General features: G+C 26.1%; 1 protein-coding gene and 1 pseudogene across 3 annotated transcripts; one reads left to right on the top strand and one right to left on the bottom strand.

Annotated features, from left to right (window-relative positions):
* The first annotated feature begins 87 nt into the window (after positions 1–87).
* Positions 88–9,886, top strand: LOC145845883 (RNA-binding motif, single-stranded-interacting protein 2-like). Of its 2 annotated transcripts, none has more exons than XM_082952901.1 (13): positions 88–159; positions 1,562–1,762; positions 1,880–2,049; positions 2,923–2,981; positions 3,454–3,545; positions 5,474–5,634; positions 5,857–5,936; positions 6,101–6,272; positions 6,368–6,413; positions 6,494–6,559; positions 6,908–7,030; positions 9,275–9,443; positions 9,619–9,886. In XM_082952901.1, the coding sequence occupies exons 1-12, from the start codon at positions 133–135 to the stop codon at positions 9,428–9,430; spliced, it is 1,353 nt and encodes a 450-aa protein (XP_082809027.1). In that variant the 5' UTR covers positions 88–132; the 3' UTR covers positions 9,431–9,443; positions 9,619–9,886. The 2 variants fall into 2 exon arrangements, with proteins under 2 accessions (XP_082809027.1, XP_082809026.1); XM_082952900.1 differs by having other exon boundaries at positions 3,454–3,560.
* Positions 9,887–21,063: 11,177 nt separating this feature from the next.
* On the bottom strand, positions 21,064–26,337 carry LOC145845886 (TOM1-like protein 2; annotated as a pseudogene). Its single transcript, XR_014370558.1, has 3 exons — positions 25,756–26,337; positions 23,238–23,421; positions 21,064–21,855 (listed from the first exon to the last, which is right to left on the bottom strand). The product of XR_014370558.1 is annotated as a TOM1-like protein 2 (transcript).
* Between the last annotated feature and the right edge of the window lie 730 nt (positions 26,338–27,067).

The raw sequence follows: 27,067 nt of genomic DNA, 5'->3' as shown, positions 1-27,067 counted from the left end.
ACCTTGTTCAGCGAGAGAACTTCTTTTTTCTGCATACGTGTCCAATAAAGTACAGTATAACTTGTTTTAGTTTTATTTCATTAACTACTTGCAAGGAGAGATCATCAAAATAACTTTAAGTTTATAAGAAAAATGGGTCCATACACTGTTAAGAACAAGGTATGTTGTACTTAATTTAAGTATCGAGTTTATTTTATACTATAAAACTACAAAGATTATTAAACTACTGTATTTAAATTAGCATTACTTAAAAAGTTTAAAAAATAGTTAATATACATTTGTATGCGTTGTTTAATACACAGTTTAACAAGTTAAAAATTAGTTTATTTATAGAAAAACAGCGGTGTTTTCTACAAATAAAAATTAAAGCACTGATAATAGAAAAATAATTGTTTTCTACAACTGTTCAACATAGAACTTAAAAATAGTACTTATAGTTAAATATTGAAATAATATTTACAATTTAGTTTTTTTTGATAAATAAAATTTACATTACTATTGACTAAAGCAAATAGTTAAAGCCATTTAAAATAAATTATTAGTTAGTTTTTAAACATTCTTTAATTCAATTTTAACTTGACTAAACTAGCTCTTAAATTTTACTTTCAGTAGTAAAGCTTTAAATCTGAACTTCTAACTTGTAGCTTAAAAAGTCTTTTTTAGTAAAAAATATACTCAAAACTTTTAATTGAAACTTAATATACCGTAATTAACTTTGAGACATTTCTATTACTATCATAAACAGTCTTAATATACCTTATTAATAAGTTTTGATAAGTTGCTTATTTAGAAAAAAAACATATTATAATTTTTACATAAAACTATTCTTAAAGGTATTAAATGATATTCTTCTAAAACTGACTTTAACATATTTTTAAATTACTTTATTAAGTACAACGTTTGAATGAAAATATAGTTAAATTAAAAAAAACCTAAAGGTATTTTTAAGTAGTAAAAAACCTTATAAAACACATCCTTAATTATAATATCTAAAGTTATAGAATTTTAAAGATGTATGTAAAAATGTTATCACATAGAAATTCATATCATATTTACTAAAACACCAATAGTGTTATTAAAGATGGTTTTTATAAACCTTTTTAACTTATTAGTTTTATATTATTGAACCAAAAGTAATAAATTTAACAAATTATTGATTAATACTCAATAAAAAACATATATCAAAAGTATATAATATCTTGATTTTTAGTAAAACTTGTTTAATTGTAGCATATTATTATATATTTTAAAATTTCTATTAATGGCAAAAAGTAGTTCATAATAAAGAATAATAGACTTTAGGTTTTTGAAAAACTTAATTCCTAGTTTTTATTTGATAAAATAAAACTATTTCACATTTTCTTAAGTGCTGCAAAGTGTTTTTGTTTGATATAAAAATCAAAATGTTAAAACTATCTGTTTGACTTATTCAAAATTTACTTTAAACTATCTAGTTTTCATTAAAAATGATTTAAAGTATATCAAATAGTTATAAGTATTGAAATTCTATTTTAATGCTTTGTGTAACTTACGTAAACTTTCAAAGTCAATTTTGATACAGACTGCATCTGAAACTAGCGAAAAAATGCAAAACGGTATCATTACAAACGGAACTCATCAGAATGGAGTGAGTGCATCTTTAAAAAATGAGGAGAACACTCAGCTAGTAAACGGAACTACTTCAAATGGGTTGAGTAATGACGTAGAGAACATTAAGAATACTGCAACTACAGAACAAAGCGAATCAATCAACGACAAAGAGGTATTTAAAATATATATTTTCATGTGTATTTATATTTTTAAGCTTACCCAAGCTTCTTAGTTAACTTTACATAAATATTCTATGTTTATCAATTGAATGTAAAAAAAACTATTTTAGGTTAAACTAATCAACGAAAGTGTACAGCATCAACAGCAGCGCATTAACGTTGGTCAGCAGCGCAGGTTGAACAATCGTCAGAACCAGGAACTTCTGAGCAAAACCAACCTTTATATTCGTGGACTTGCGCAAGACTGCAATGACGATTTTCTTTTTCAACTATGCAAGGGGTAGATTTTAACGCTTTGTATATATCAAAGTTCTGTGGAATTTTTATTTTATTTTATGAGTTTTACAGTTTTCTAAAGCTAAAACTTGCTTCTTTTGTAAAAGAAGTATAATTAAAAAAAAAATTGTATCAAATATTTAATTATCTTAATAGTAAAATCTGAATTTAAATGTTAGATAAGTTTTTCTTAAAATTATATGACATTTAAATAGCTATGTTCTACATGGGTAGCGGTCCATAAAAAATTTAACGTACTTTTTCTTTTCTTCTATCATTTAAGGATCATTTTAAGTGTTACGTAGAGCAGAAACTAACAATTTCCTATGTTTTAAATGTCAAGCTAAAAATATCATTATATTAAAACTTTATACATAATCCTATAGAATATAATGAATATCTTTTCAAAGGTTTGTATATAATTTTAATCAAAACTTAAAAAGTTCACATTAAAAATACTTCCGTGTTCCAGGCTTTGTAAAATGTGAAATTAAAACTTTAGTTTTAATTTTAATACTGTTAAATGCTTTTACAAAAGTAGTTTAATAATACTTAGACAACTATGTTAAGTCAGCATCAAACTTTGAACAAAAATTGAGAATATACTTAAGTTACATTCAGTTTTAAAATTTATGTTTAGAACTTTAGAAAAGGGTAAAATGATTTAAATTAGTTAATTATTTACTTACATGTATAATTATAGTGAATAACAAAATTAAAAAAAGGAGGCAAAAATAATTATTGCCAGTAAAGGAAATTTTGTGTAACTTATAAATATTAAAGTTTAAAAATATAAAAATACAGTTAATGAACGTAATTATTTATTACTACATGAGGCAGCTTATTTTCCTGTTTATCATAAAGTGTTAATTTTTAGATACGGAAAAATTACATCAACAAAAGCCATAATCGATCCTGCTACTTCACTCTGTAAAGGTTGTTTCAGTTTTTTTGAAAATATTCCTTGCGATTTCACAGTGCAACTGTTGACGTTTTTTGTAATTTAAATTGTAAAATATAATCACCTCATTCTCATTTACTTTTCTAAACAAGCACTCTGTTGAGGTTTTTTGTAAAAACTTTATTTGGCAAGCAAATGTTTACTTTTGATAGAGTTTTACAGAGAGTTTTGCGTTACTTTAACATAATATTAAAATAAATTTATTTATTTTCAAAGATAATTACAATTATTTTTACTTTTTGTATAGCTTTTCTTATAATACAAATTTATATTTAAGGGTTAATATGATTTTTTAACACCTAAATCACTTAAAAATTATTTTGGAAAATTACTTTCGTTTTTGGTACAAAAAAAAAAAAAAAATTATACTATATAATAGTACTCGTTTGTTTTTTAGTTTCATAAGTATCTAATCTTTCACAAAATAATCTTTGTAAAATTTTAAAGGTTACGGCTTTGTAGATTTTGAACAGCCGGATTCTGCTCAAAAAGCTGTTGAGATGTTGAAATCAGCTAACATCCAGGCCCAGATGGCGAAGGTAGGAAAGACCTATGTATGTTGTTCAAAATTTTACGATTTATAAATGTAACATCTATACCGAAAAACATAATTCTAATACATTATACTTACATTAAAAAATGTACAAGTCTTAGTTTATAAAAATAAAACGTCGGCAGATTAAAAAAGCCTAAGAAATGTTTTTAAAACTTGAGTACATGAAAAATTTCTTACTACAATTAGTCTGATTAGTAATGATATACAAAAAAGTTCGAAGTCGAAAGTTTATACAGTTTTTGATATATTTTTTTGCTTGATACTTTTTGATAGGACTCGATTTACAAACAATAACAATTTGTTTTTTTTCAACTAGATTAGAATCTTTAAATTAGTTACCAAGACTTTTTATTTATTTTACGAACAAACTTACTTAAAAAAGTATAATTTATCAATTTCAAAGTTTTGAATTTTCTGCTTAGCTTGTTTATTTTTAAATCTTAAATTTAATTCTAACTGTTTTTTATTCTTAAGAATAAGCAGTTTATTTAATATTTCTTGTAAGATTAAGTATGGAGAAAAAAGGTGAAACTAAATAAAGGCGAACAAATTAAGGAAGTAATAATTGTTTATCAATAATATTTGAAAAATTTTTAAGCAAAAATACAGTTTGTTTTACTGAAAGGATGTATTAATTTTTAAATTGTAGTTATCTTAATAAAGCTTTTAAAAATTAAATGAAACAGTTAGTATAAATGGAAAAGTAGACATAAAAAAATTAAATTTTTTGATCTTCTGTCTAATTTTAAAAAGTAGTTGTATATGATTTTCTATCATAAAAAAACAAATAAAATTGCTATTGCGTGTCCAGATTTGGCGTAAACAAGTTCAATAAGGGCAAATTGAAAAAAAAAGCATTGTAACTCAACAGCATTAAAGCTCCACGCGGCACATAAATAACGACGCGTAAAGTAGCGAACTGTAAAATTCTAAATAAAGTTGATTTGTTGTGGTCTTTTTTTACCTTTATACTTTGTTAAATTATCCAAGCTTTATTTGACAGCCCTTTGCTTATTTTTTGACGCTTAACAGGTAACATTTTATTAATATCATAAAAACAACTCACAAATTGTAAGTGGATTGAGCTAATGCAGCCTGTGTTGTTCTCAACACTGCAAAAGTTTGCTTTGTTTCACAGTCGTTCTCTATTTTTTAGATTTTATCGTATATAAAACAGCCAGCAACATAACAGTTTTTAAAATTTGATTTTAAAGTTCCTTTTTTTCCTCTTTTTAAGTGCTTTTACAGTAGTGCATGTGTATAGAAATACAGTATGTATCGTTTAGTTTTTTTTCATAACAATGACAACAATTTAAATTGTAAAATATACACAAAAAGCAATAAAGTAAACAAGTTATAAAGCTTCCTATCTTACCATTTTGTTTACTTTTTTTCTGCAGCAGAAATCGTGCTTTTTGTTCATGTAAAAAAGTACAGGATGTGTGATTTGCTACCTACATGCGTTTCCTTTATACTGTTATATTGCTAAAGATGCCGGATACAATAGCAGTGATTAAACATTTCAAGCTGCAAATTTGTATTTATTTTTCATAAATGAATGAATTATAAAACTTTAAATTACATGCTAAGCTAATGCACAAAAACCTTTTTTAGTTTTAACGCATATCTTTAAAAGATTTACAAAATGAACTTTTTTAATAAATGGCTGTAATTACAAAAATTCAAGAAAACTTTCAAGTATATTGATACTGAAAAGTATGCACGTTAACCTTTACTTGTTTGGCTTAAAAATAAATGTATCAAATTAAAGTTTTTTTATTATTAAATAACTATTAAGAATTTAAAACAGAACAATCTGCTTAAATGAAAGTAAAGAGAATAAGGTCGAATTTAGGCATTCTAGTTATGTAACTACTTTACCGGTTGTAATAAGTAACAATTAACCAACAGCAACAAGAACAAGATCCAACGAATTTGTACTTCAGCAATTTGCCAAGGGACGCAACTGAGACCGAGCTTGAAAGTATTCTAAAGCCATATGGAGCAGTCGTTTCGACAAGAGTGCTACGTGAAAACTCTAGCGGTCTTTCTAGAGGAGTCGGTTTTGCAAGGTATTTTTTGTTTTTATAAAGTTAAGATTAAGTCAGATCAGTTTTGATTTTTGTATTTTTTATAATTTGGTAGATACTTTATAAATGGTTTCGTTCTTTATTAATAAGGTAATTTTCATTCCATTATAAATGATAAAAATACTTTTTAAAACTCAAATAAAAGTGTTTGTAATAATACATTTGCTTTTAATCAGTACTTTTACAAAAATAATTTTAACACAGAATGGAATCAAAGGAAAAATGTGAGCTCATTATAGCTCGTATTAATGGAAAGTTTATGAATGAACTATCTGGCTGTACTTGTAAGTGGCTTTTTCTCACTACTACAGAAGTATTTTATACATACTAGCAACCGTGTTACGCTTGACTTTCACTTAAAGTTGTTAAATTAAGCTTTAAAAATCTTTAAAAAATTTTTAAAAATTTAAAAAAAGCAGGAAAGTTTCTCTAATTATATTTGTTGCAGTAAACAAATCACAATGCACGGAACCATTGATGATAAAGTTTGCTGATGGAAATGCAAACAAGAAAAAGAACCATCCGAGAATGATTGCCCGTGCATTTCCAAACGAACAGGGAATTTACCAATTTGAAGGTTATTCTTCTGGTGCTCGACACATGAGCTATCAACCACAAAGGTAAAGTTTAATCTTTAAGTAATTAATAACCATTGAAGCTATTATTTATATGTTCTGAAGTCGAAAATGACACTTACTTTAAAAATAATTTTCAGAAACGGTCCTAATAGAGTGATGATGCCAATCACGAGCCCGCAGTTTGTTAGTTTTATTTTATTTTTCAATTTCTTTTCAAAAATATTTTAACGTTTTATCTTAATTTTCGCAAAACATTGCCTCAGGTCAACGGGCCTCATTACATGATAATGAATCACCAGTACATGCTGCAACCTCAGCACGGCAGTCAGGTAATAAACTTGTCTAATTAAAACTAGTAATTTGACTTTAATGGTACTAATTATAGTTATTAAACAGTATTGACATAAACTTAATATAAAACTTAAGATAAAATTATTTATTTGTACAACATATTAATGTGTACTTTTTATATATTTTTAACATAATTTCGAAAAGTTTATTATTTTTTTACTAACATAAGTGTATTAAACTATGTATATTAAGCTAACGTTAGCATTTATTATGACTTTTATTATTTACTGTTGAGTGTATTCAACTAAGGAGGGTCTTATTAATATTAAAAAAAAGTTATCTAAAGAATTTTAATAACTTTATATTAATTTCAAATTTTCTCTTAGGGCTACCCGGCCCCACAGATGGATAATGGACACGTTGCTACAAATATTGTTCATCACGGACCGGCTGTTCCGGTTCAGCAGTTTGCACAGCTTCACATTGCTGGACCACCACCCCATGTTGCTGTAAGTTGTAAAACAATGTTTAATTTGTTGATACTAAAATTTATATACTTATTAATACTTGTTATTTTTAACAAAAAATAAGGGTATGCAACTTTTTGTGACATTACTTATTTATAGCAAAAAAATATATTATAAGCTTTTAGAATTTTATTTATAAAATGAACAAGTAATCTATAATGTTTTGTTTTCTTGTTCAAATAAAAAGTAGATAAAAGGAAACAAATCTAAAAATGTCAAAGTAAGCCAAAAAAAAGTCTGTTGTAACTAAATAATCAAATAAATTATAAACGTTTGCAGAGTTTAGTTTAAAGCATATCTCTACAAGCCTTAAAAAAACTTTAATACTACCTTTAAGCAATCTTTTTTTGCTCGTTCTAACTGCATTACTTAAACTAATAGCTTAATATTTCTACACAAAAAGATATTTGCACTTTGTTCTGGCTGCAACCAGGACTTTAATACGTAAAAAACAAAAGTATGCTCAAAAACGTTAGGTAAAAAGAGTTTCTATTGTTGCATGAAGCATTTGTTTTTGTGCACAAGAAACTTAATACAAAAAGTTTTTTGTTAGAGCTGTTTATTATATTTGATACTAAGTTCACAAAACACTATTCTAAAAATTTTTTAGAATTCTACTTTAATTATGATAGAATAACCAACTAAAGGTAATGTGAATCAATTTGATACACGTGTGCAATTAGTCAAGTATGAACAGTTTAAAAATAGACATAAATGAGCTTAACTAGGATACACGAGAAACAAGCGTAAAAATGATAAAATCTCATCGTGTTACAACATTATTATTTAAGTTGTCGTACCACCACCAATTAATACGGCGGCAGCTATAGATTATACCTACAGTTAGTGAAAAACAAATAAAGCAGAGATCACACAAAACTTACAAGCCACGTTTCACTTGGCTCTGCTCAAAACTTGCCCAGGCAAAAAAGTGAAAAATAAGAGTGCCGTTCTCTCTCTTTGCCTTCTCTCTACAACGCTACTCTACTTTTTTAAAAGACTACATTATAACAGTCGCTGGCTATTTGCTGCGCAAAGTTAATTCAATTGTAATCGCATACAGCTGTTGCAAATTAATAATAATAACTTGTAAAGTTTTATTTTGAGCCTTAGCTGTATAGTGTTTGTACTAACTTGTATCGAAAAAAACTAAATATTTGAAAAAAAACAACAACTTAAATATATGCTGACGCTTAATTTTATATTTTGGAAAAAGTAGTTTTTATATATAATTTTAAAGTGTAAAAAAAGTGTTTATAAAAGTTGTTAGTAAACTATACCTAAAAGCATTTACAGGTTTTATAAACTGAAACACTAAAAAAATTAGTTAGAATGATTAAAAGTATACTATATTAAACTTAAGTTAATGTTTATGCTTTTAAAAACAATTCGTAATTATAAACATATATAAATAAATGTGTAAATCAAAACAATAAAGCAAAACAATTTTTAAAAGTAAAAAAGACCTATATACAACAAAAAATATAACTTTGTTATCATTTCAATTCTATAATATTTTTTTTGGCTTAATTATGCTTAATTGGATATTTTACTCGTTCCGTTATTTATATTCAAACCCTTTTAACTTACTTTAATTTAAAATATAAAAATATAAAACTAAAATTTATCAAAAACTAAAAACTTGCTATTTTTTTTATAAACCAAATGTTTCAAATCATTAACAAATCAATTCTTAGCTTTTAAAAAGAAACCGTATTAACATTGGAAATCGAAAGTGAAATGTGAATAATTCAGAAAGATCATGTTGAGTTACAACTTACATCTTAAATTCATTTCTGATAAACACTGAGCCAAGTTTTACTGTTGCAAATCGAGTAAAGTCAGATAAGTGCTTAAGTTGTACTTTGCTAGCATCATTGCAGCGAGCAAAGTTCACGCAGCTTAATCAATCAAGCGTGCAACCAGATAATGCATTCAAAATACCCACCTAAAGTTATATTTATACATCGTTCTTCTTACAAACACTTTGGAGCGTGATTTCATGAACTATTTTCTTTCATAATACAATTTAAAACAATTAATTTCAAAGATTAAAGTAAGCTTCAACTTTAGACGTGTATTCCTGAATTGTCGCCATTTTATTGTCATTAATTTCACACAAGTTAAATACACTAGGCACTCATTTTGTACAAATTTGCCTATTTTATTAGCTCTTAGATTAGATTTATCACAGTTGCTATTTTAATAAATATAAATGTTATACAGTATCCGATTCCACCTCCACCTGCTGGTCACATGCAAGTTCCACCACCATTTCACATGCACCCACTTCAAATAACTCCAACCCAGGAGGACAAAAAAGGTGCTAATGTGCAACATACCAGCTCAACTCAGGCTCCGGTTGTCGCGGTTGCCCAATAGAAAACTTGTATAAGTAAGTTTTATATTCTAATATAGAACATTTATAAACGACATAATATTAGACAAAAGCATATACTTAAAAACTTAAGTTTTTAATAAATTTTGATTAAAGTACCTGCATACTGTTAAGTAATTTTCATAACAACTACATTTTAGACAGCTTACAAATTACTACTATTTATTTTCAGATAGACGCAATTTTCTTTTAGTATCACATCGAGCAGGGTCTACCTGTTTTTTTAACGTTTTCGTTGCGTTCTACCGAAGACTCGACTACTTTTACATATGAAGACCCCATTTGCTAAATTGAACAAAAAGTCCTGTTTAAATTTAAAGATTAAATTTAAGTTTTTGTCTTTCAGTATTCTGTCTCTTTTTTGAAATCTATTGGATTCAAAAACCTGCTATTGTGGTGTTCAGTTGTGCTTATGAGTAAAAAAAAAGAACACGAGTCAAACTTATATTTTTAACCACTAATATGATGATTTTTTCGCTCTTGATTTGAAACCTTAAACATTACCCTTATTTAATCCTTTTGGCCGATAACTACTTAATTCTTTTGAGGCCTTTTGTTTAATTTTTCTAAAGATATTTATGATAGATAGAGGCTAGTTAATTATATATACTTAAAATTTAGACTTATTGTTATACATATTTATGATAAGTGTGTGATGTTGTAGACAAGTGTGCGTATATAGAAAAACAAGCTTACAACAATAACATAACCGTATAAGCTAGCTATCATTAATTTATACAATACTATATATTTACGTAATATATTTAAGCATGTATGCATGAGTGTAATATTAATTAAACTTAAAGTATTCTGCATATTATAGTTAAACTTTTTAATACATTTATTTATCAAACTGTTTTAAACTTTCTGTATAGTTTCCTTCTTTTACTTAGAAAATTAGGTCCGAGTTTTCTTCATTTCGTGAAGCACTGATGACGTATCGAATGACGTCATTACGCAACTAATGTCTACGCAACACTGTCACTTTTTATCATTGTGTAAAACAAGTTTTTTTAGGCTTTAGCAAAATGTACTTTCTTTTCCGGCCAAAAAACTTTTTAGGAAATTATAAATGATACAAAATGGCCGATTTTTTATTGAAACTCAAAACCCCCATACCATAGAACCCTGTCACCGCTCCAAAATGTTATTTTAATTTTTGCTTTTTTTGTTTGAATGGGTTTCTTATACACCCTGAAAATCTGTCCACTATCGATTACAGAAAGTTGTTATTTTTGTATGTTGTTAAACAATTTATGTTGTTTTGGTTTTTTATTTAAAGTTTCAAGAAAGTTTAAAATGTGTGCTAACTTTTTGTTGCTTTTATACCTACGAAAGTTTGGTTTAGTCATCTCTGTTGTAATTTAGTATATGCAAAGTTTTATTACAAATATGTTTTTTGTAAGAGTAGACTTATCTTGGTTGAAAAACCAATCAAAAACAATAATGTGCAAAATTAACTTATTGTAAATTAAGTGGTAATTTAATTATCAACAGCATAAAACGCTTTTACAAAAAAACAGTATTTAAAAAATTCTAAATGCTTGACTTTTTTTTGTATATTTCATTTTGTGCATAGTTTAATAAAAAAGCAAAATTTTTATTATGTATAAAAATTTAGACGTGCCTATAAGATATATATATATGTGTTGCACTGTGGAAACACGTCTAATATATCATTAGAATTTCTACAAAATATGGCAATAAGTAGTTTGTTTTTGATTTTTTGTAATTATAAATCTTGAAAAATACATGTGTGTAGAATAGAATACTTTGTGTTGAATTTTAATTGTACGAACCCTAACGTTTAAAGTTCCTCCTTTATTGACAAAATATAGTTGTTATTTTTTTCGACTGTTTTTTATCATTTGACAGAGCTTATATTACGTTTAAAAATTTTCGGAACAAAGATACAAGCCCTAAGTGTAAATTTTTAGTTTTACGTGTGTTTACCTTTTTCTTGTTTTGTTTGAACAAATAAAGTATTTCAGTGGACAGAAAAAAATTGTATTTTTTTAGAATAATACACTTACATATTGTTAGACTATTTTAATAAAGAAATTTAGTTTAGATTAATAAACGTTTAAGTAAAATATCGTTTTCAGTTTTAAATTTCATAGTATTGAAATTAAAAAGATAATAAAATATGTCTAATTTTTGGAAACAAAAAAACTAGCTGTGCAAAGTTTGAAAACGTTTTCTGAAAAAAAAAAGAATTAAATGGTTGGATAGCTATTAAAGCAAATAAATTGCGTACAAATTTTTGTAGTATTTTAAAATCTTGTAAATCGAATGATTATATAAGATAGCCTGTAAAACAAATAAATTGTGTACTAATTCAAGCAATATTTTGAAATGATTTATATAGAATGGTATTATACACCTTTTTGAGCGCATTTTAAGGTTTCTAACTACTCTACTTGGTATACGATCACAACAGAAGGAGCTTATTTTAATAAAAGTATCAAATGTTATAATGTAAATTGTAAACAATAAAAAAGTCTTATTTAAATTTTTACAATTTTTAAACACAGTAAACAATGTTAAAATTTTATTCAATTATAAACTTATAATTTAATAAACTTTAAGTTGAAATTACTGTAGTACAGTAGTCTCTGTGCAATTAGGTGTTTCAATAAAATAGTCTACAAACAAAAAGTTTTGAAAATAATATTCTTAAGCAGAATTTTTGAATACAGAAAACAAAGCGTATTACAACGGTAACTTGTTCTTTTAACCAGGGGCGTCACGTGGGGTGGCACACTGGAGCTGTTGTTCAACTTAATCAAAAAAAATCTTTTTTTTTTGCTTTTTTTCAATGAAATTAATGGTAAATTTGTTAGTTTTTCGAGTTTTACAATCGATCTTCAAATATCTTCAAAGTTCTCAGCTGCAAGCTCAATCTGTGTCAGCTGCATTTCAAATATATTCAAATTTTATACAAAAAGTTGTTGAAAAGGTTAACTTTGGAGCTGCATGAACTGCAGCACTATGTGAATTAAAAAAATAGTTTTTGAACATTGAAAAATGTTTTTAATATAAACAAAATGAACACTAAATGTTTACTCTCTGAGTTGAATGTAGCAAGATCAAACCCCAGTGGTCGACACATGTACAAAAAAAAAACTATCAAAGCCAAAAGTTATAACAAGTTCTTTAAAGGCATTATTATTAAAAATTATAAAACTTAGTAGTTTTGTGAGTGTTTCATGGTTACACGACAATTCAAAAAAAAAATTTAAGAAACCATATCTCAAAGAGTAAAACATATTTTAATAACTGTAAATAGCTATTTAGGTCTGATTAATATCTTCAAGCCGTTTTTTTTATTTGAAAATTTATGATTATTTAAAAATAAATTAGAAATTATTAAAAATAACTATATTTCAAAACTTATTTTAACCATATCACAAAAAAATTTAAAAGTTTCCAAAAATAAAAGATGGCTTGTATATACTAATAAGATTTAAATACCTATTTATAAAATTTTTGAAATATACATTACTTTTTAAGTTGCGGTCCTTTCAACAATTTTTAAGAATTTTATTGTTGTGTTTTATTGACAATTATTTTACCAATGGTTCATAAAAAAAATAACCATTTTTTTCATTTATCATTATTTTTTTATTCCTGAATACATTAAAGTATTTAGAGAAAATAAAGGCTACCTATGTTATTTACAGGGTTGCCACTTTACCTGAAAACCTTGAAAAACCTGAAATTTGCCAATTCCAAAATAAAAAACATTTCGAAAATGAAAAATACTCATCATAAATAAGGTTGGCATTAACTTAGTAGAAAAAAATTATGTTTAAATTTAAGGCTATGGTGAGATCTACAATTTTTACTATCTAAGGTAAGTGGTATAATTTTTTTTAAGTTATATTAGTAAGCCAAAAATTTCATTTTATGATTAAAAAAAAAAATAACTATTTAGATAAGGTCAGACAAAGTAATAGCCTCTTATTGGAGGGGATAACAAAACAAAAATAGTTATAAAACCTATTTCTTTTTCTATTATTTAAGCTAGCAACCTAAAAACTTCATAAAGTGTTCTAGCTTGATTTAAAACAAAATTTTCTCACATAATTAAAAAAAAAACCTAATGACAAAAGTTATGAAAAGACTTAATTTTTCATCTTAAAAATTACTCTAAAATTTAAAAATTTTTATCTGTAAAATTTTTAAATCTCATATATTTTTTTGAAAAACTTGGTAAACAATTGCTAAAAAAAGAAGGAAAATATAGAATTTTAGTGAAATAGTCTTTTTTTTGCTGTTAAACACCTTACATACAGAATCTGTTGTTGCCTTAGTTTTATTTCAAGTATTAAAATTCAGATCAAACAACTAAAATTTGTACTTATAAAGAACTTTGGCACTACTTCATGATTACTGTATGGGTTGACTTGAAATTTAAATTGATATTAAAGCATTAATAAAATAAGTTTTTACAGCTTGATCATATTTTGTAGACTTTTAACTAATCTTAGTTTTTTATTGATTAGATATTATACTTATAGGTTATTTTACAAATTTTAATTTTGTTATTTTGCAAATAGTCAACTATTACATAGATTTTACTTTTAGTGTTAATATGTAGTACAGTGCTTCCTCGCTAATCCGGTCCTCGCTAATCCGGTTCCTCGCTAATCCGGCCGGTTTTAGTCGAGAAGTCGACTTATCTACTTTAGAGTTTTTAGCGTCTAATTTCATTTTACTTCGAAAAAGTATTCAATTTACGTTTTATAAGTATGCAAGCAGTATATTGTTACGTCATAATAAAGTATCATTTGTATAATCTTAAGTATTTTTTCATACTTTTCGTGCTCAGATGTAACAAACTTGTTTATTATTCATTTGCAATTTTTCTGTCTTTGCTAAGCAAGTTACACTTTAATATACTACAATCAACATATCTAGTTAAAAAATGGATAAGACAGCAAAGAAACGAAAACGCGTTCAACTAACAATTGAAAACAAGTTAAAAGTTTGCGAAATGGCAAACAATAATGTGCCTAAAGCTGTTATAATGAGCTGATATAATAAACACCTGAAGATGTCTCAAAACTCATCCAATTTCGTGAGTTTTCTGCTAAGAAACGAGAAAGCACTGTAAAACAATCTTCCATTCTTTCTTTTTTCAAAAAAATCTTAATTTAGTTAATGTGTTAACAGTGTAGTTTTTTTTCCATTAATTTTGAACTTTTAAAATTTTGTTTCGTTTAGTTTAGTCTGTTTTAATTTTTTTTTCTTTGAATAAAGTAAAATAAATTAAGTTAACAGAGAAATTTTATAGTACGTTTTGTTATATACATTCATAATATAACTAAGGTAGATAATTTGTAAAAAAGCGATATTTTGTTCTTATCCGGCCAAAGGCAAATCCGGCCGTATTTTCAAAAAAATCTTGCCCAACTTGGCCGGATTAGCGAGGAAGCACTGTACATATACTAAAACTAATTCTGATTTAACTTAGCTTTTTCATTTGTAGTAAAAGTTAGTTGTTTCAGATAAAAATTGTTGTTATTAGATAACTATTTAAAATATAAATTTAAGCGTTTGTTAATACAGATCCTAGCGAAACAAGTCACTGGAACATATAATGATAATGGAATATATAACCCCTTAACACACAGAAATATGTGTTAGTGTAATAAAGTTAGTGTAATAAAGTCTGACTAAACTTTTTTTTTTTAGTTTTTTTATAAGTTATTGAAAAGTTTAGATATTGAATAAGATTTAGATATCAAATAATTTAAATTTAACATTTTTTGTATATGTATTTTTTGTTATTAGATTTTATTACTTGTAGGTTGTTTAATAACTTATATATTAAGTCTGAACAAAATTTACCTTTTATTTTGTTACTGATATAAAATGTTTAAGATGTTTTAGATAGTTTTTTTAACTAGATCTTAATAACCTTGTAAATTTTTTATAAAATTGTTTGCACAAAGTCTTTTATATTTAAAATGTTGTTTTTGATTACTAGTTAGTTAAGTGTTAATTTTGAGTTAGTAAATTTATAATTGTGCAAACACAGAAACTTTCATGGAACTCAAATTAAAAAGGAGGTATAGTTATAAAGAAAAGGTAATGGTAAATAGAGGTATAAAGTATGTTAACTTTTTATATTTTATTTTAGATTTATTTAAAAAAGTTTAAATACTTTTTCTCAAAAAAGTTGTCTATCTTTTCATATTAACTTTATGATTTAAATTTTTCTAACTAGTGATTTTTTTAGTTTGACAATGTCAATCTGCTGCACCCCTTAGCAAAAAGACCACGCGACGCCACTTCTTTTAACTCTATTATGAAAGAGACCTTTTATAACGTTTTACAATTTTTGACTTGTGTTTTTATTAAGGTAGTCGTATTTTAGATAAGATCAGAAACTTTTATAAAAGTGCATGTTATAGTTGTTGAAGCTATTTATACTAGTTTAAACTTATATTAAACACTAAAATCTGAGCAAAAAAATCTACTGGTTTTATTAAGGTTGCATTGTTTAAAAGTACTATTTAGTTTTTCTTTTTTTGATATTGTTCAATTAATTTATCTTATTTAATTTAACGACAAAAAAAAGAGCTGAAAATGTTTGGTCCTAGGACCTGGTGCACGATAAAACCTTTCAGTTATCGAGACGCACACCTTTTGGATACCTATTAATTCTTCAGGGTGTGTAAATATTTTGTTTATAATCTTTTTAAGTACTATTAGACCATTTGGATCTATTTTTTTGAGTTTTTACTTTCTTTAAAAACCACATCAAACTGTAAATTTTCTAAAGTACCATACAAAATATAAAAGATAGTTACAAAATTCCAAAATGATATGTTATCTCTATGATAGTTGCAATAAAAAAACAAACAAATATGTTTAAAACAAAATACCTTCAATTAAATAAATTTACAAAAATAATAAACTAATTAAGTTATTTAGAGACAAAAAGAGTATACTTATTTTAAAGTTAAGTTTTTATACTCATAACACTTTAATTTTATTTTTCAATAAAACTAAAAAAATAAACTTCGTCTGTACTGTACCATACTTTCTTTTGTATGTTTATAATGTTCATTTTTGTAACTTTAACTTTATTAGATATGTTCTTTATATAAACATCAAAACAGCTAAGAAAACTAATCTTTAAATTTCAGAATATAATTGCTTAAACTTATAAGGCTAAAACTATTAAAAAAAAAATTTCAATACAATCTTAAATTATTGAACATCAACAAATTTTAGAGGGTATTTTAGGGGTGAGCAGCATCTCTAGTCGGCGGGACAGATGTGACAGCCTCAGTCGTATTAAGGAAAATGTTAGACATAGAGTTTGGTTGAAGTTGTATTCGTAAAGTTATACAAGCACTAGACTGCACGGTCTTCAACAACAGTTCACGCAACTTGGCTTCGTCCTCATTAGTACACATCAGGCAGACTAAGTAACTTTGTAACAGACAAACCAAACGAGCTTTTTTGAAGAAATTCTTTGCTAATATTGGTTTTTAGTAAAAAACAGAATGGTGGTTTATAAAAAAAAGTTTTTTCTTCTAATTTTTTTAGTTACTATATATTTTAATTTATATTTATCAAATGTAGTCTGCTATGTTTTAATGCTTGATCTTAATGAGTTGTACATTTTTCACTTTTAGATAATTATGATAGCCTATGCTAAATAATTCCAAGTAATTTGTTTATAATAGTTTATTGAACAAAATAAACTGGTGCTCTAAAAGTTCAAAAATTTTATTTAACAAAAAATCATTTAATTTTCTTAACACAAAAAGTCAAACTAGTTTATAGATTTCAGCCCAATGGTAATTCCTCATGAGTTAGTTAGACTAAACTTCTTCTTCTTCTTAAATTGAAAGTTCTTTTTTTTATAGTTAAGTACAGTTTAAAAAAATGTTAATTTCTAATATTGTTGGATTTGGTGCTTTTTTTAGCAAATTTAATTAACAAGAAACTTTTGAGTGAAAATGGTACAACTTTTTATATATTTAATACTAAAAACCTAAAGAGCAAATATTTTATAAATCAATAATCAAAATCTTCTCAAAATTGGTCACTTAAAAACACCTCTTTCTTAGAAACATCATTATATTAGTTAAATATTTATGCCAAATTTAGATTATGAAATTTCTGAAAGTTAAACTATAAGACTTAAAAAACAAAACATTGATAATATAGAAGAAAAGCTTTTTAACTATATAAAAAATCAGTATATCCAGTAAAGATAGTTTAGCAGTATAACTAAACTATCCATCGTGTTTTGTAGAGTTTGTTTTTGTGAATATTGTTAAGTCATTAGACAGTGTTTACAACTGTTTTCCATAGACTCTACAAGAGCACATTATAACAAACTAGCACCACAACTTACTTCAATTTAATTAATATCATACATCTGTTAAATATTAGTGTTTTTGAGTTATTATTTCAATATCTAGTTTGTACTTAATATTTATTATTTGCCGGCTGTATTCTCTCTGCTGGGCCGTATGTTGTACCTACACCCCTAGTCTGTAGAAAAGTTAGTAGAACTGAAAAGTAATCAACTAAAATCTATTTAACAAACTTACACATTAGTTATTGCAGAGGTGGACAACGTACGGCCTGGGGAACGAATTCGGCCCGCCAACAGAAATCTTTGGCTCGCTATGTACTTTTTAGTTTTAAAATCTTATCTATATCACTAGAACTGAGGACTTTATTAACTTTTTGTTTTATATGCTATGAATTTTATTTTAGTGCAAATTGATATTAATAAGCCTGCGATCAGCCGAATTCAGCTAAGCGTATTATGCCTAAAAATTGTAACATACAAAAAATAAAACAATAAAGAGAACTAAAAACACAGTGATGCAACAAATAGTAACTAAAATAAATAAAAAACAAATCGTTTTAATTTTAATTTCTACGGTTTCTTAAAATGATGTTTTATTCTTTTTTGCGATCTTTTGTAGAAGATCGCCGTCATTGCTGACCTTTTTTTTCTCTTTGTCCAATGATGCGTTTGACGCAAAACTATTAAAAAAAAAACGCTGCCCGCTGAGATTAAATTTTTGTTGAGAAATATAAAACTACAAATATATATCTGGTGTTTTTTGTTATTTTCTTATGCCATAAAATGATAGCTTCATATGGTAAATGAGCCAAAAGATAAAAAAGTAGTGTAACTTTTCAAAAAACAGTTATTATATTTAGTACTATTATATTTTTTGTAACTATGATATGAACTATAAGTTGAATATAAATTGTAGTTAAAGTATTGTAAGTAATCTAATAATTTTGTTTTAATACTTAAGTTTACTTATGTTAAGTAGCAAATTATGTTAATGAAGTACTTTACTTATTCAAAAAAATTTTTTTTTACGTATAGTTTTCATAAAGTGTTGAATTTCTGAGAGCATTACAATAATTAAGGCATAAAGTTATCCATTTTAAATTACTTTTTTTATGGACTTAAACAATTAATTAGTGAGCAAATCAAAACATTTTCATTCTTGAAGCTTTACGTATACAATCGTTAAAACTCAGTTTATGTAAACAAAAATAAAATTCAGACAAAGCATTTAAATCTTTAAGATAGGTACTTTTGAAATAATTGTTTTCTTAAATATTATTATTGTAAATTTTTTTTTGTTGATTCGCTTTAGTGTTGTTCTAAATCTGCTAATTTTCAACAGTAAACATTAATGTTATTATAGCTAGCTCTTATTTAGTTATAAATTTAAACTAGACATTTGTTTATTGCGTTATTTTTAGTTTTGTTCTAAAAATTAGATCGCGGGTCGTAGATTATTTCTTTGCAGGCCACAATTGACCCGCAGTTTGCATACCACTGGTATAGAATATGTTTGTAACCAGTCTTAGGCTAGAAAGGTTACATGACAATTCAAATTCCGACAATTTAGATTCGTGAAAAAATATTTAAAACCCTATATCTAAAAAAATTATATAAATTTCAAAAAAAATAAAAAAAGCACATGGAAATCTTATTAAAACCTACAAGCACTTTTTCTTTTTGCATAATCTTAAATTTTTTTAAAGATATTTTAAAATAACTGTATTTTTCACTTTATTTAAGCCATATCACAAAAAATATTTAATGTTTTGCAAAGAGAAAAAAACGGCTTGTAGATATTAATAGGACCTACATATGTATTTTTTATATTTGACAAATCTGCACTACTTTTTTAGTTGTGGCCCTTTCAATTTTTTTATAAGAATTTTGTAAGTCGTGCACCCGGCTAAAAACTTTGTTAATGATATACTTCCATGAGGCTTATTTATGACACAAAATTATCATTAAACACAAAACTTGCATGTATATACGTTATAAGCATACATATTAACATTTGCTTAAATGACAAAAGTGTAACATAATTGTTTACTATAATACTAAATTTTTTTTTTTATTTATTACGAAAACATAAGTGCTTATACAACAGATTACTGAAATAAAAATTTATTCCATGTTTCAACTGTTTCACGCTGGTACGATGGTCACAGAAATATAAATTAATAAGTGACAAATGATATTTACTATATACAGTACTAATTTAGTAATTAAGTAGATTGAGTTAAAACTAAAGATTGATTTGAGTTTCAATAAAAGTAATTATGTTTCTTTGTTAGCCCATATAACCGACGAACTTTTCTTCGCTAGGATTGTATGACTTGAGATAATAGTCTTCAAACTAGCTTTTTTTAAACTACAAAAAATTTATTGAATTTTGGTCTACTTTAGCTATTTTTTGATTATCTAGTGCTTAAAAAATATGTATCGTTTTACAAAAATAAACTTACAATTCAATTTATTATATAACCTTCATAAAATAAAATTGTGTACTTTACAATCAAAAAGATTTAATATACGTAATAAAAACTTGCATCGATTACTTTAAAGCAGTAGAACAACTTTAAATTTAGTGATAAATCACTGAAGTATATTAATTTAAATAGAATAAAAGCGTCTCAACTAATCTCGTAAAAACAAATAATTTATAAGGTAAGTAGTTATACTTTTTTTTACGATGAAATATCTAAATTTTTATCTGCAATGAAAGCTGAGCACTATAAAATACAGAAATAAATAATAGTGAAAATGATAAAAAAAGCTGAAACTTTAATCTCTAAATTTTCAAAGGTAGTTTATGAAATCTTAACTGTTAAAAATTTGAAATTATGTGCAAATTTTTAACAGACATTTATTTTATGGGTAAGTAAAATATTTTACTAATAAACCAGTACTTAACTTTAAAAATAGTTTGGTGAGTTTAATATTTGTAGCACAAATAGTATACAGTAATAAAATTTCAAACTCAAATAAAACTAAAAGCATTATCAAGTTAAACATTAACTGTAAATTACATCGGTTGTTTAAGAAATCTTAATGAAAACTAATTTTATTATGCAGCAGTAAGAACTTATACATATATATATACATAAACTTACGTTGTTTTAGCACCTTATTGAAAAAGTAGGATTCAAAAAAGTGTATAACTATATTATATCAAATACTACTTACACAGATAAAGTTTTCAAATTAAACGAACTATGTAAAACTTATAATTTAAAACATAATAATAAAAATTTAAAAGACGCCTTTTATTTGATAAAGTTTCTAACGAAAATTCGAAAAATAATTTCAAAATCAGTTGTAATTTTGTGATAGAAAGAAAAAGTATAAAAGAAAAAAAGTCAATTACGCAGTGTTTATAATTTGAAAAAAATCAAGAACATATGTTTACAAACTTAAAAAAAAAACTGAAACAGTATTTGAGAGGGCAAAAATAGCTTTCAGAGCAAGGATTGGCTGCTAGGGTCAGCGGTGGGAACTTTGCTGTTGTTACCAGCATCAGCTTGATTCGGCTGACTAGTGGTCGCCCTCTGCGACAGAAAATTGCTGAAGTCGTCCACTTCCGCTTGCTGACCACCAAACTGCTGGTCGCTGTTCAGCCAACTTTCTATTTCCTTCACTTCGTCCAATTCGCTCTGGTTGCCTGAAAAGTTCTTCACTCTTTCTTCGATATCAGCAGCTGGCTCGGGCTGCAAACTTAGCTTGGAAAAATCACCGAGCGCCAGTTCATTGTTGCTGGCTGGCTGTTCGGGGACAGAGTTGTCAATTCCGAGGTCAATAAGGTCGTTGGTGACCGCTGGTGCTGGGGTGAAATTTTCGGAATCATTATAGCTTGGGGGAAGTTCAGTAGCAACAACAGGCAGTGTCGTGGTGTTGATCGGTGCTTCTGCTGCCTGCTGAGGGTTTTGCGGATTCGAGTAGCGCTCGAAGCGGTCGTAACGCATAAAAACGTTGTTCAACTCATCGTTGATGCGCAACAGCTCAACTACAACATCGTCATTTTGCACTTGGCCGATCAACTCAACTATTCTCTGCTGCATTGACCTGCAATTACACAAATTAAGTAACTAATCGAATAGAGCTTTTTTCTTTTAATGTACAAAAAAAAAGTAAGCATGCTTATAACTTTTTGAAGTTAATTTTATTTATTAAAAATTAACTAGTACTCAACTTAGAAAAGTTATTTTAAGTTATTGAACTTAGGCCTTTTTTTTCTCTTAAACTATCAAAAAATAAATTCTAACAACTTAAGCTGTACTTGTTCTTTTGTAATGTACTTACTAATTAGAAAAATGGAAAAAATTATCTTGACTAGTTCGAAATAGTTTTACATTTAAATTGAACTCGTTTTAATTAGTAAACATGTTTAAAAAATACAGTTATCACCTACATCTTTTAAGCAAGATAATTAAAGCTATTTTAAATATAATAACAATAAAATAAACAGTTTCTTTCTTTATTACACTAAGACATGTTTCTGTGTCTTAACAGGTTAAAACACTTCAACGGAGCTCTGTTAAAAATAAATACTACTTACTAGGTAATTATGTAACAACTATTTAATAAATACTATGTAAAATCTAAATAGTGTTTTTTACAGAGCTCCGTTGATATGTGATAACCCGTTACCACACAGAAACATGTGTTAGTGTAATAAAGAAGGAAAACTGTTTGTTTGTTGTTATTATATATTTAAGTGAACTTGTTTCGCTCGGATCTTTGTTAAGGCCATATGGGGTCCAACACATTTAAAATAATTTTGGCATTTATTTGAAAGCTTTAAGTATAAACTACAAGCTAGCTTTTATAGAATTCAAAAGTATCAATTAACTTTTGAGATATTTTATCTTTTGTAAAAAAATTTCCGATACAAACGTATGGACCGAAAACTTTTTGGGGTCAATTTTCTCGGAAACTTAATCACTAAAAATATATCTCCTCCTTCATTTTTCAAGCAATCTCATTCAAATTTTCAGGAAATATTCCTTACATTATAGTTCCCTATGAATTTTAAATTATTAAAAATAAAATTTTTACCACAAAAGCTAAAAAAAAAAAAAGCCTTTTTTTAAGGTATTTTTACTCAATTTTTTTTGAAATTTAAAGTAACCTATTTTAGTTATTGTATAAAGATTAGACTCTCAAAGTTTGAAGAAGATCGCTTGATAATTGTAGGAGGATACAGATTTTAAACAAAATAGTCTTTTTTGCTGTTTTAGTTTTCCTTCCCTATAAGGAAGCTATTATGAGGCTCAACTTTGACCGGTCATATCTCAAAAATTAATTTGAGTTTTTTTAAATTGTAAAAAGCAACTTGAAGCTTAGTAAAAACTCTACAAAATAAGATCAACTTGTAAAAAACATGGCTTACCCCCCATTATGTGTACTCTCACTTTTTTTAAATTCAAAACAAGCATAAAAAATACCTGCAGGTTCTGTTTAACTCTCCCATAAGTTGGATATCTTGTTGATCTCCTCCGACAGGGTCAATGTGAGTCAACATATCACTAAAAACTTTTACATTTCCTTCAACAACGGACAAGTCTTTTTGTAATTTAAGCAACTGTTTCTGGTTTACTTGTATTGGTTGGCCAGGGGGAATAATTTTACCTACTAAAAAAAATTCAGCTTAAATTTATATACAAATAAAAAAGTAAAGCTAAAAAAAATGTTCACTAAGATCTTTTTATTAAAAAAGTAAACTACTTTGCTGTTTTGTAAACTTAAAAAGATTATTACAGCCGAACATCAGCTATACAGAAAAAAACAACTTGTGTCAGTAAAAAAGTAGCTATCACTAAAATGGTCTATAGAACTTATGTAAAATTTTTACCAATATTATATACATACATTAAGTTTTTAGCCTAAGTACTAATCTAGTGGTACATAAAATTAAAGTAGCAGAGACATACTTGGAAATATAAGAAATTTTAAAATGGATTATAAGGTTTAAAGCTAGTAGAATAGTAATTGATAGTAGAAATATTTTTGCGAGTTATAAATAAATTAAATGTTAAAGCTTAATTTAAAATGTTACTTTAAAATAATTTTTTAAATATGAATCAGAATGCACAATGAAAATTAAAGTTAATATCAAATTCTGATAAAAGAAGAAATTAACTATAAATAAATTATATAATTAAAACTTTATCAAAGTCAATTAAATTCGATGATTAGCTTTCAAAATAAAATACTGACCATATTAGTGATTTAATAAACAAACTTTTAGGTACTTGCTGAGTTATTTGTAGAGCATAGTTTAAAGTATCCAATTACTTTTCTTTAATAAAAAAGTATAACAAATCTTAAATAAGCTTGAGAATCAAACTATAAAACTTTTACATTTTCATTTTGAACTTTCTGACTTACATGTAATATCAATGTGCCTACTTCGTTAAAAATAATATTAGAGATGAGCATTTAATAAAAAAAAAAGCAACATCTTGATCCTTAAAGAACTTTTAGTCGTATTCTCAAAAAATATCTTATTTAAACTAAATTTTCATCATCTATTTACAGCAAAAATTTAGATGAACTAAAAACTTTAGTCTAGATTCGAAATTGATTTCAAGTTTATCTAAAACTAATAAACAAATATATCTGAAAACTCTTCAACGTGAGGATTTAAAAGCATTTTAGAAATATTTTTTTATAAACTAGCATACAGCTGATATTTAATACATTTCTGAAAAATAAAAAAAGCTTGTTGCCCATTGAAAAATTTTTTAGTAAAGACTTTACAATACTATTTTTATATAAATAATAGAGTTTTAAAAATCATTTAAGTAACTAGTACATATTAAGGTTTGAAAATGGTCTTTAAAAAAAATCCTAAGAATACTACATGGTTGTCCTTCACCCAGCAAAAAACGATCCTGAATGATCAAGACTAGTCTTAGTCACTATGATGTATGCTGAGTATATTAAAATACCATTAAAATAATTTAAACGTTCAAAGTAATTTTCTATTACCCTAAAGTTTATATATACTTATGTTTTATTTAAACATGACAAAGAGTGTGACTGTAAACATTTTCTTGCATATTTTATATTCAATATCACTGAAAAACATAATTTTAAAAAGTCAGGGTTGTCATTCTTTTAAGCAAAAAGGTCAGTCTGAGTGACCAAAACTAGCCTCAGTTAATTATAAAATGAAAAAAAGTAAGAATTAAAGACTGATTTTTTTTTAGTTAATCCAGCTTAAGTAATGGATTAAGTAATAAAAGAAACAAGAAAATAGAAAGTCTATACAAAAATAATTAAAGACAAAAATAATGAATTCATAAAAATTTGCTAGATATTTAGGAACAAACTTTAAATTAGACAGAGTTTTTCAAACAATTTGAAAAAAAAAAATCAAAAAAGCCTGAGCTTTCTTGAGTTTTTCTGAAATTTAAAACTAGCCTGAAGAGTGTAAAATAAACATAATTAAACTATAATAATTTTGAATACTAATGCCAGTTTTTTATTTTTATATTTAGGCTATTCTAATTCTATTAAAAATTGTTAAACTAATTTTAGTGTATAAAAACCAATTACATTATCCTGAGTCAGCATGGACCTCAAATTTTTTTAAACAAGCCTAAAAGACCTGACTGTGTGGTTACACGGATACCCTAACAAAAATTTTGCTTGAATTAGAAAGTTGTCTTTGATTACTTTTTACAATAGTTATAAAAATTATAATACTTAACAAAGAACAGTAATAAAAGTGGTTCTAAATTTGAAAATAAATACAATAAAATAAACACATAAATATTTATGAAACTTGTATACTTTAAAATAATAAACATTATTCAATTATTAAACTAACATTAATTAACTTGTATTATCAATAAAATAGAACTTTTATTTAAACATAACTTCAAAAATTAATTCAAATAGTTTTTTTAATTTTTTAAACATCTAAAACAATAATTAATACTAAAAGTATAATCAGACCTTGTTGAGCTGGGCGAAACCAGTGAAGAGCTGCCACTTGAACTTGAGTAGGAAATATGTCATTGCTAGAAAGAGAAACATTTAGTTTGTTTGTTTTTGGAAACTCATATCTGTGATCTAATAAATCATTGTAAATAGCTATGACATCACTCATTTCTACATTGCTATGCTTATAGGTTTCTGCCAAACATTTTAATTATGCCTAACACTATTTGTTTTATATTGGATGGATATTGAGATTTAGACGATAGCAAAGTCAATAATACATCGCCAGCAAAATCCCTTCTTCCTACTAGAAGATGAAAATTAACTCCCAGATGTTTTACACAAAAATCTAGCAATGAAACTGATAACTCTACTTGGCTAAAATTTTTGTTTCCATTCAGTCTTTTCCTAAAGGCTTTAATAGCATCCTTAGCACCATCTGAATAGGAATCAATAGTTCTGCAAACTCTTGTAAATTGGTTAGTCTTTTCTTCTTTATTGTTCCAATTTAAATCGGATAAATTAGTTTGCTGCCTCTATTTCTTGTCCAGCAGCAGTTGAAAAATGACGGCCAAACATTGATTGAACCTTGTTCATATTATGTTATACAAGTTAAAAACTGAAAAGGAATAAACTTACATAATCATTATAAACTGCTTAATAATAAAGTCAATTAAATATATAACTAAGGAAAAAAAACTTATTTTTTTCATTTTTTTTGCTAGTTACAACTAAAAACATTGTGCATGAGTGACAAAAAAAAACCTGAGTCACATCGAGCTAGCTGAAGTTGATCTGAGTTTAAGAATTTTAAAAAATGTTGATCGAACCAAAAACTGAATAAATTACTGTTAATGAATTTTAAAAATAGAAAAATTCCAAAACAATAACAAAAGACCATAGGAGGGGTTATAACAACTTATTTAATTTTAGAGTTTTCACTATTCTATAAACTTGTTTTTTACAGACTTTTATTGTCCAAACTACTTTTAGAGATATAGCCGGTTAAAGTGGCAATTTTTAGTAGGTTTTTTATGGGAGGAAACAACCTAAAACTGTCTACAATTAAAAGTATATCTCTTTCTTTGAGATAATAATTATCTCAAAGGAGGAGATAGACTTTTATTATCATATCATATATATATTACTTATTATCATAATTACCTCAAACTTTCAAAAAAATATTCCTTGCAATATTTGGAAAAATCTATAGAAACAAGCTTAAAATAATCATAAAGGAAACATTTTCTGACCAAAACTTGAAAAAAAAAATTTTTATTTAAAAAAGTTATTTTTCGTTAAGAAACCTTATATACTCTTCAAGTTT

This window comes from Thalia democratica, unplaced genomic scaffold, assembly GCF_965202585.1.
Source record: "Thalia democratica unplaced genomic scaffold, ktThaDemo2.hap1.1 HAP1_SCAFFOLD_196, whole genome shotgun sequence".
NCBI classification, from domain to species: Eukaryota; Metazoa; Chordata; class Thaliacea; order Salpida; family Salpidae; genus Thalia; species Thalia democratica.
Note: the sequence above shows the minus strand (reverse complement) of the source record. Positions and strands in the feature narration are given on the sequence as shown.

Excerpts from the sequence above, each read along its gene's own strand:
- LOC145845883 (XM_082952900.1), top strand. The coding sequence starts at position 133 with ATGGGTCCATACACTGTTAAGAACAAG. Across the intron at positions 160-1,561 it reads CATACACTGTTAAGAACAAG|ACTGCATCTGAAACTAGCGA; the intron begins GTATGTTGTACT and ends ATTTTGATACAG. Across the intron at positions 1,763-1,879 it reads AATCAATCAACGACAAAGAG|GTTAAACTAATCAACGAAAG; the intron begins GTATTTAAAATA and ends AAACTATTTTAG.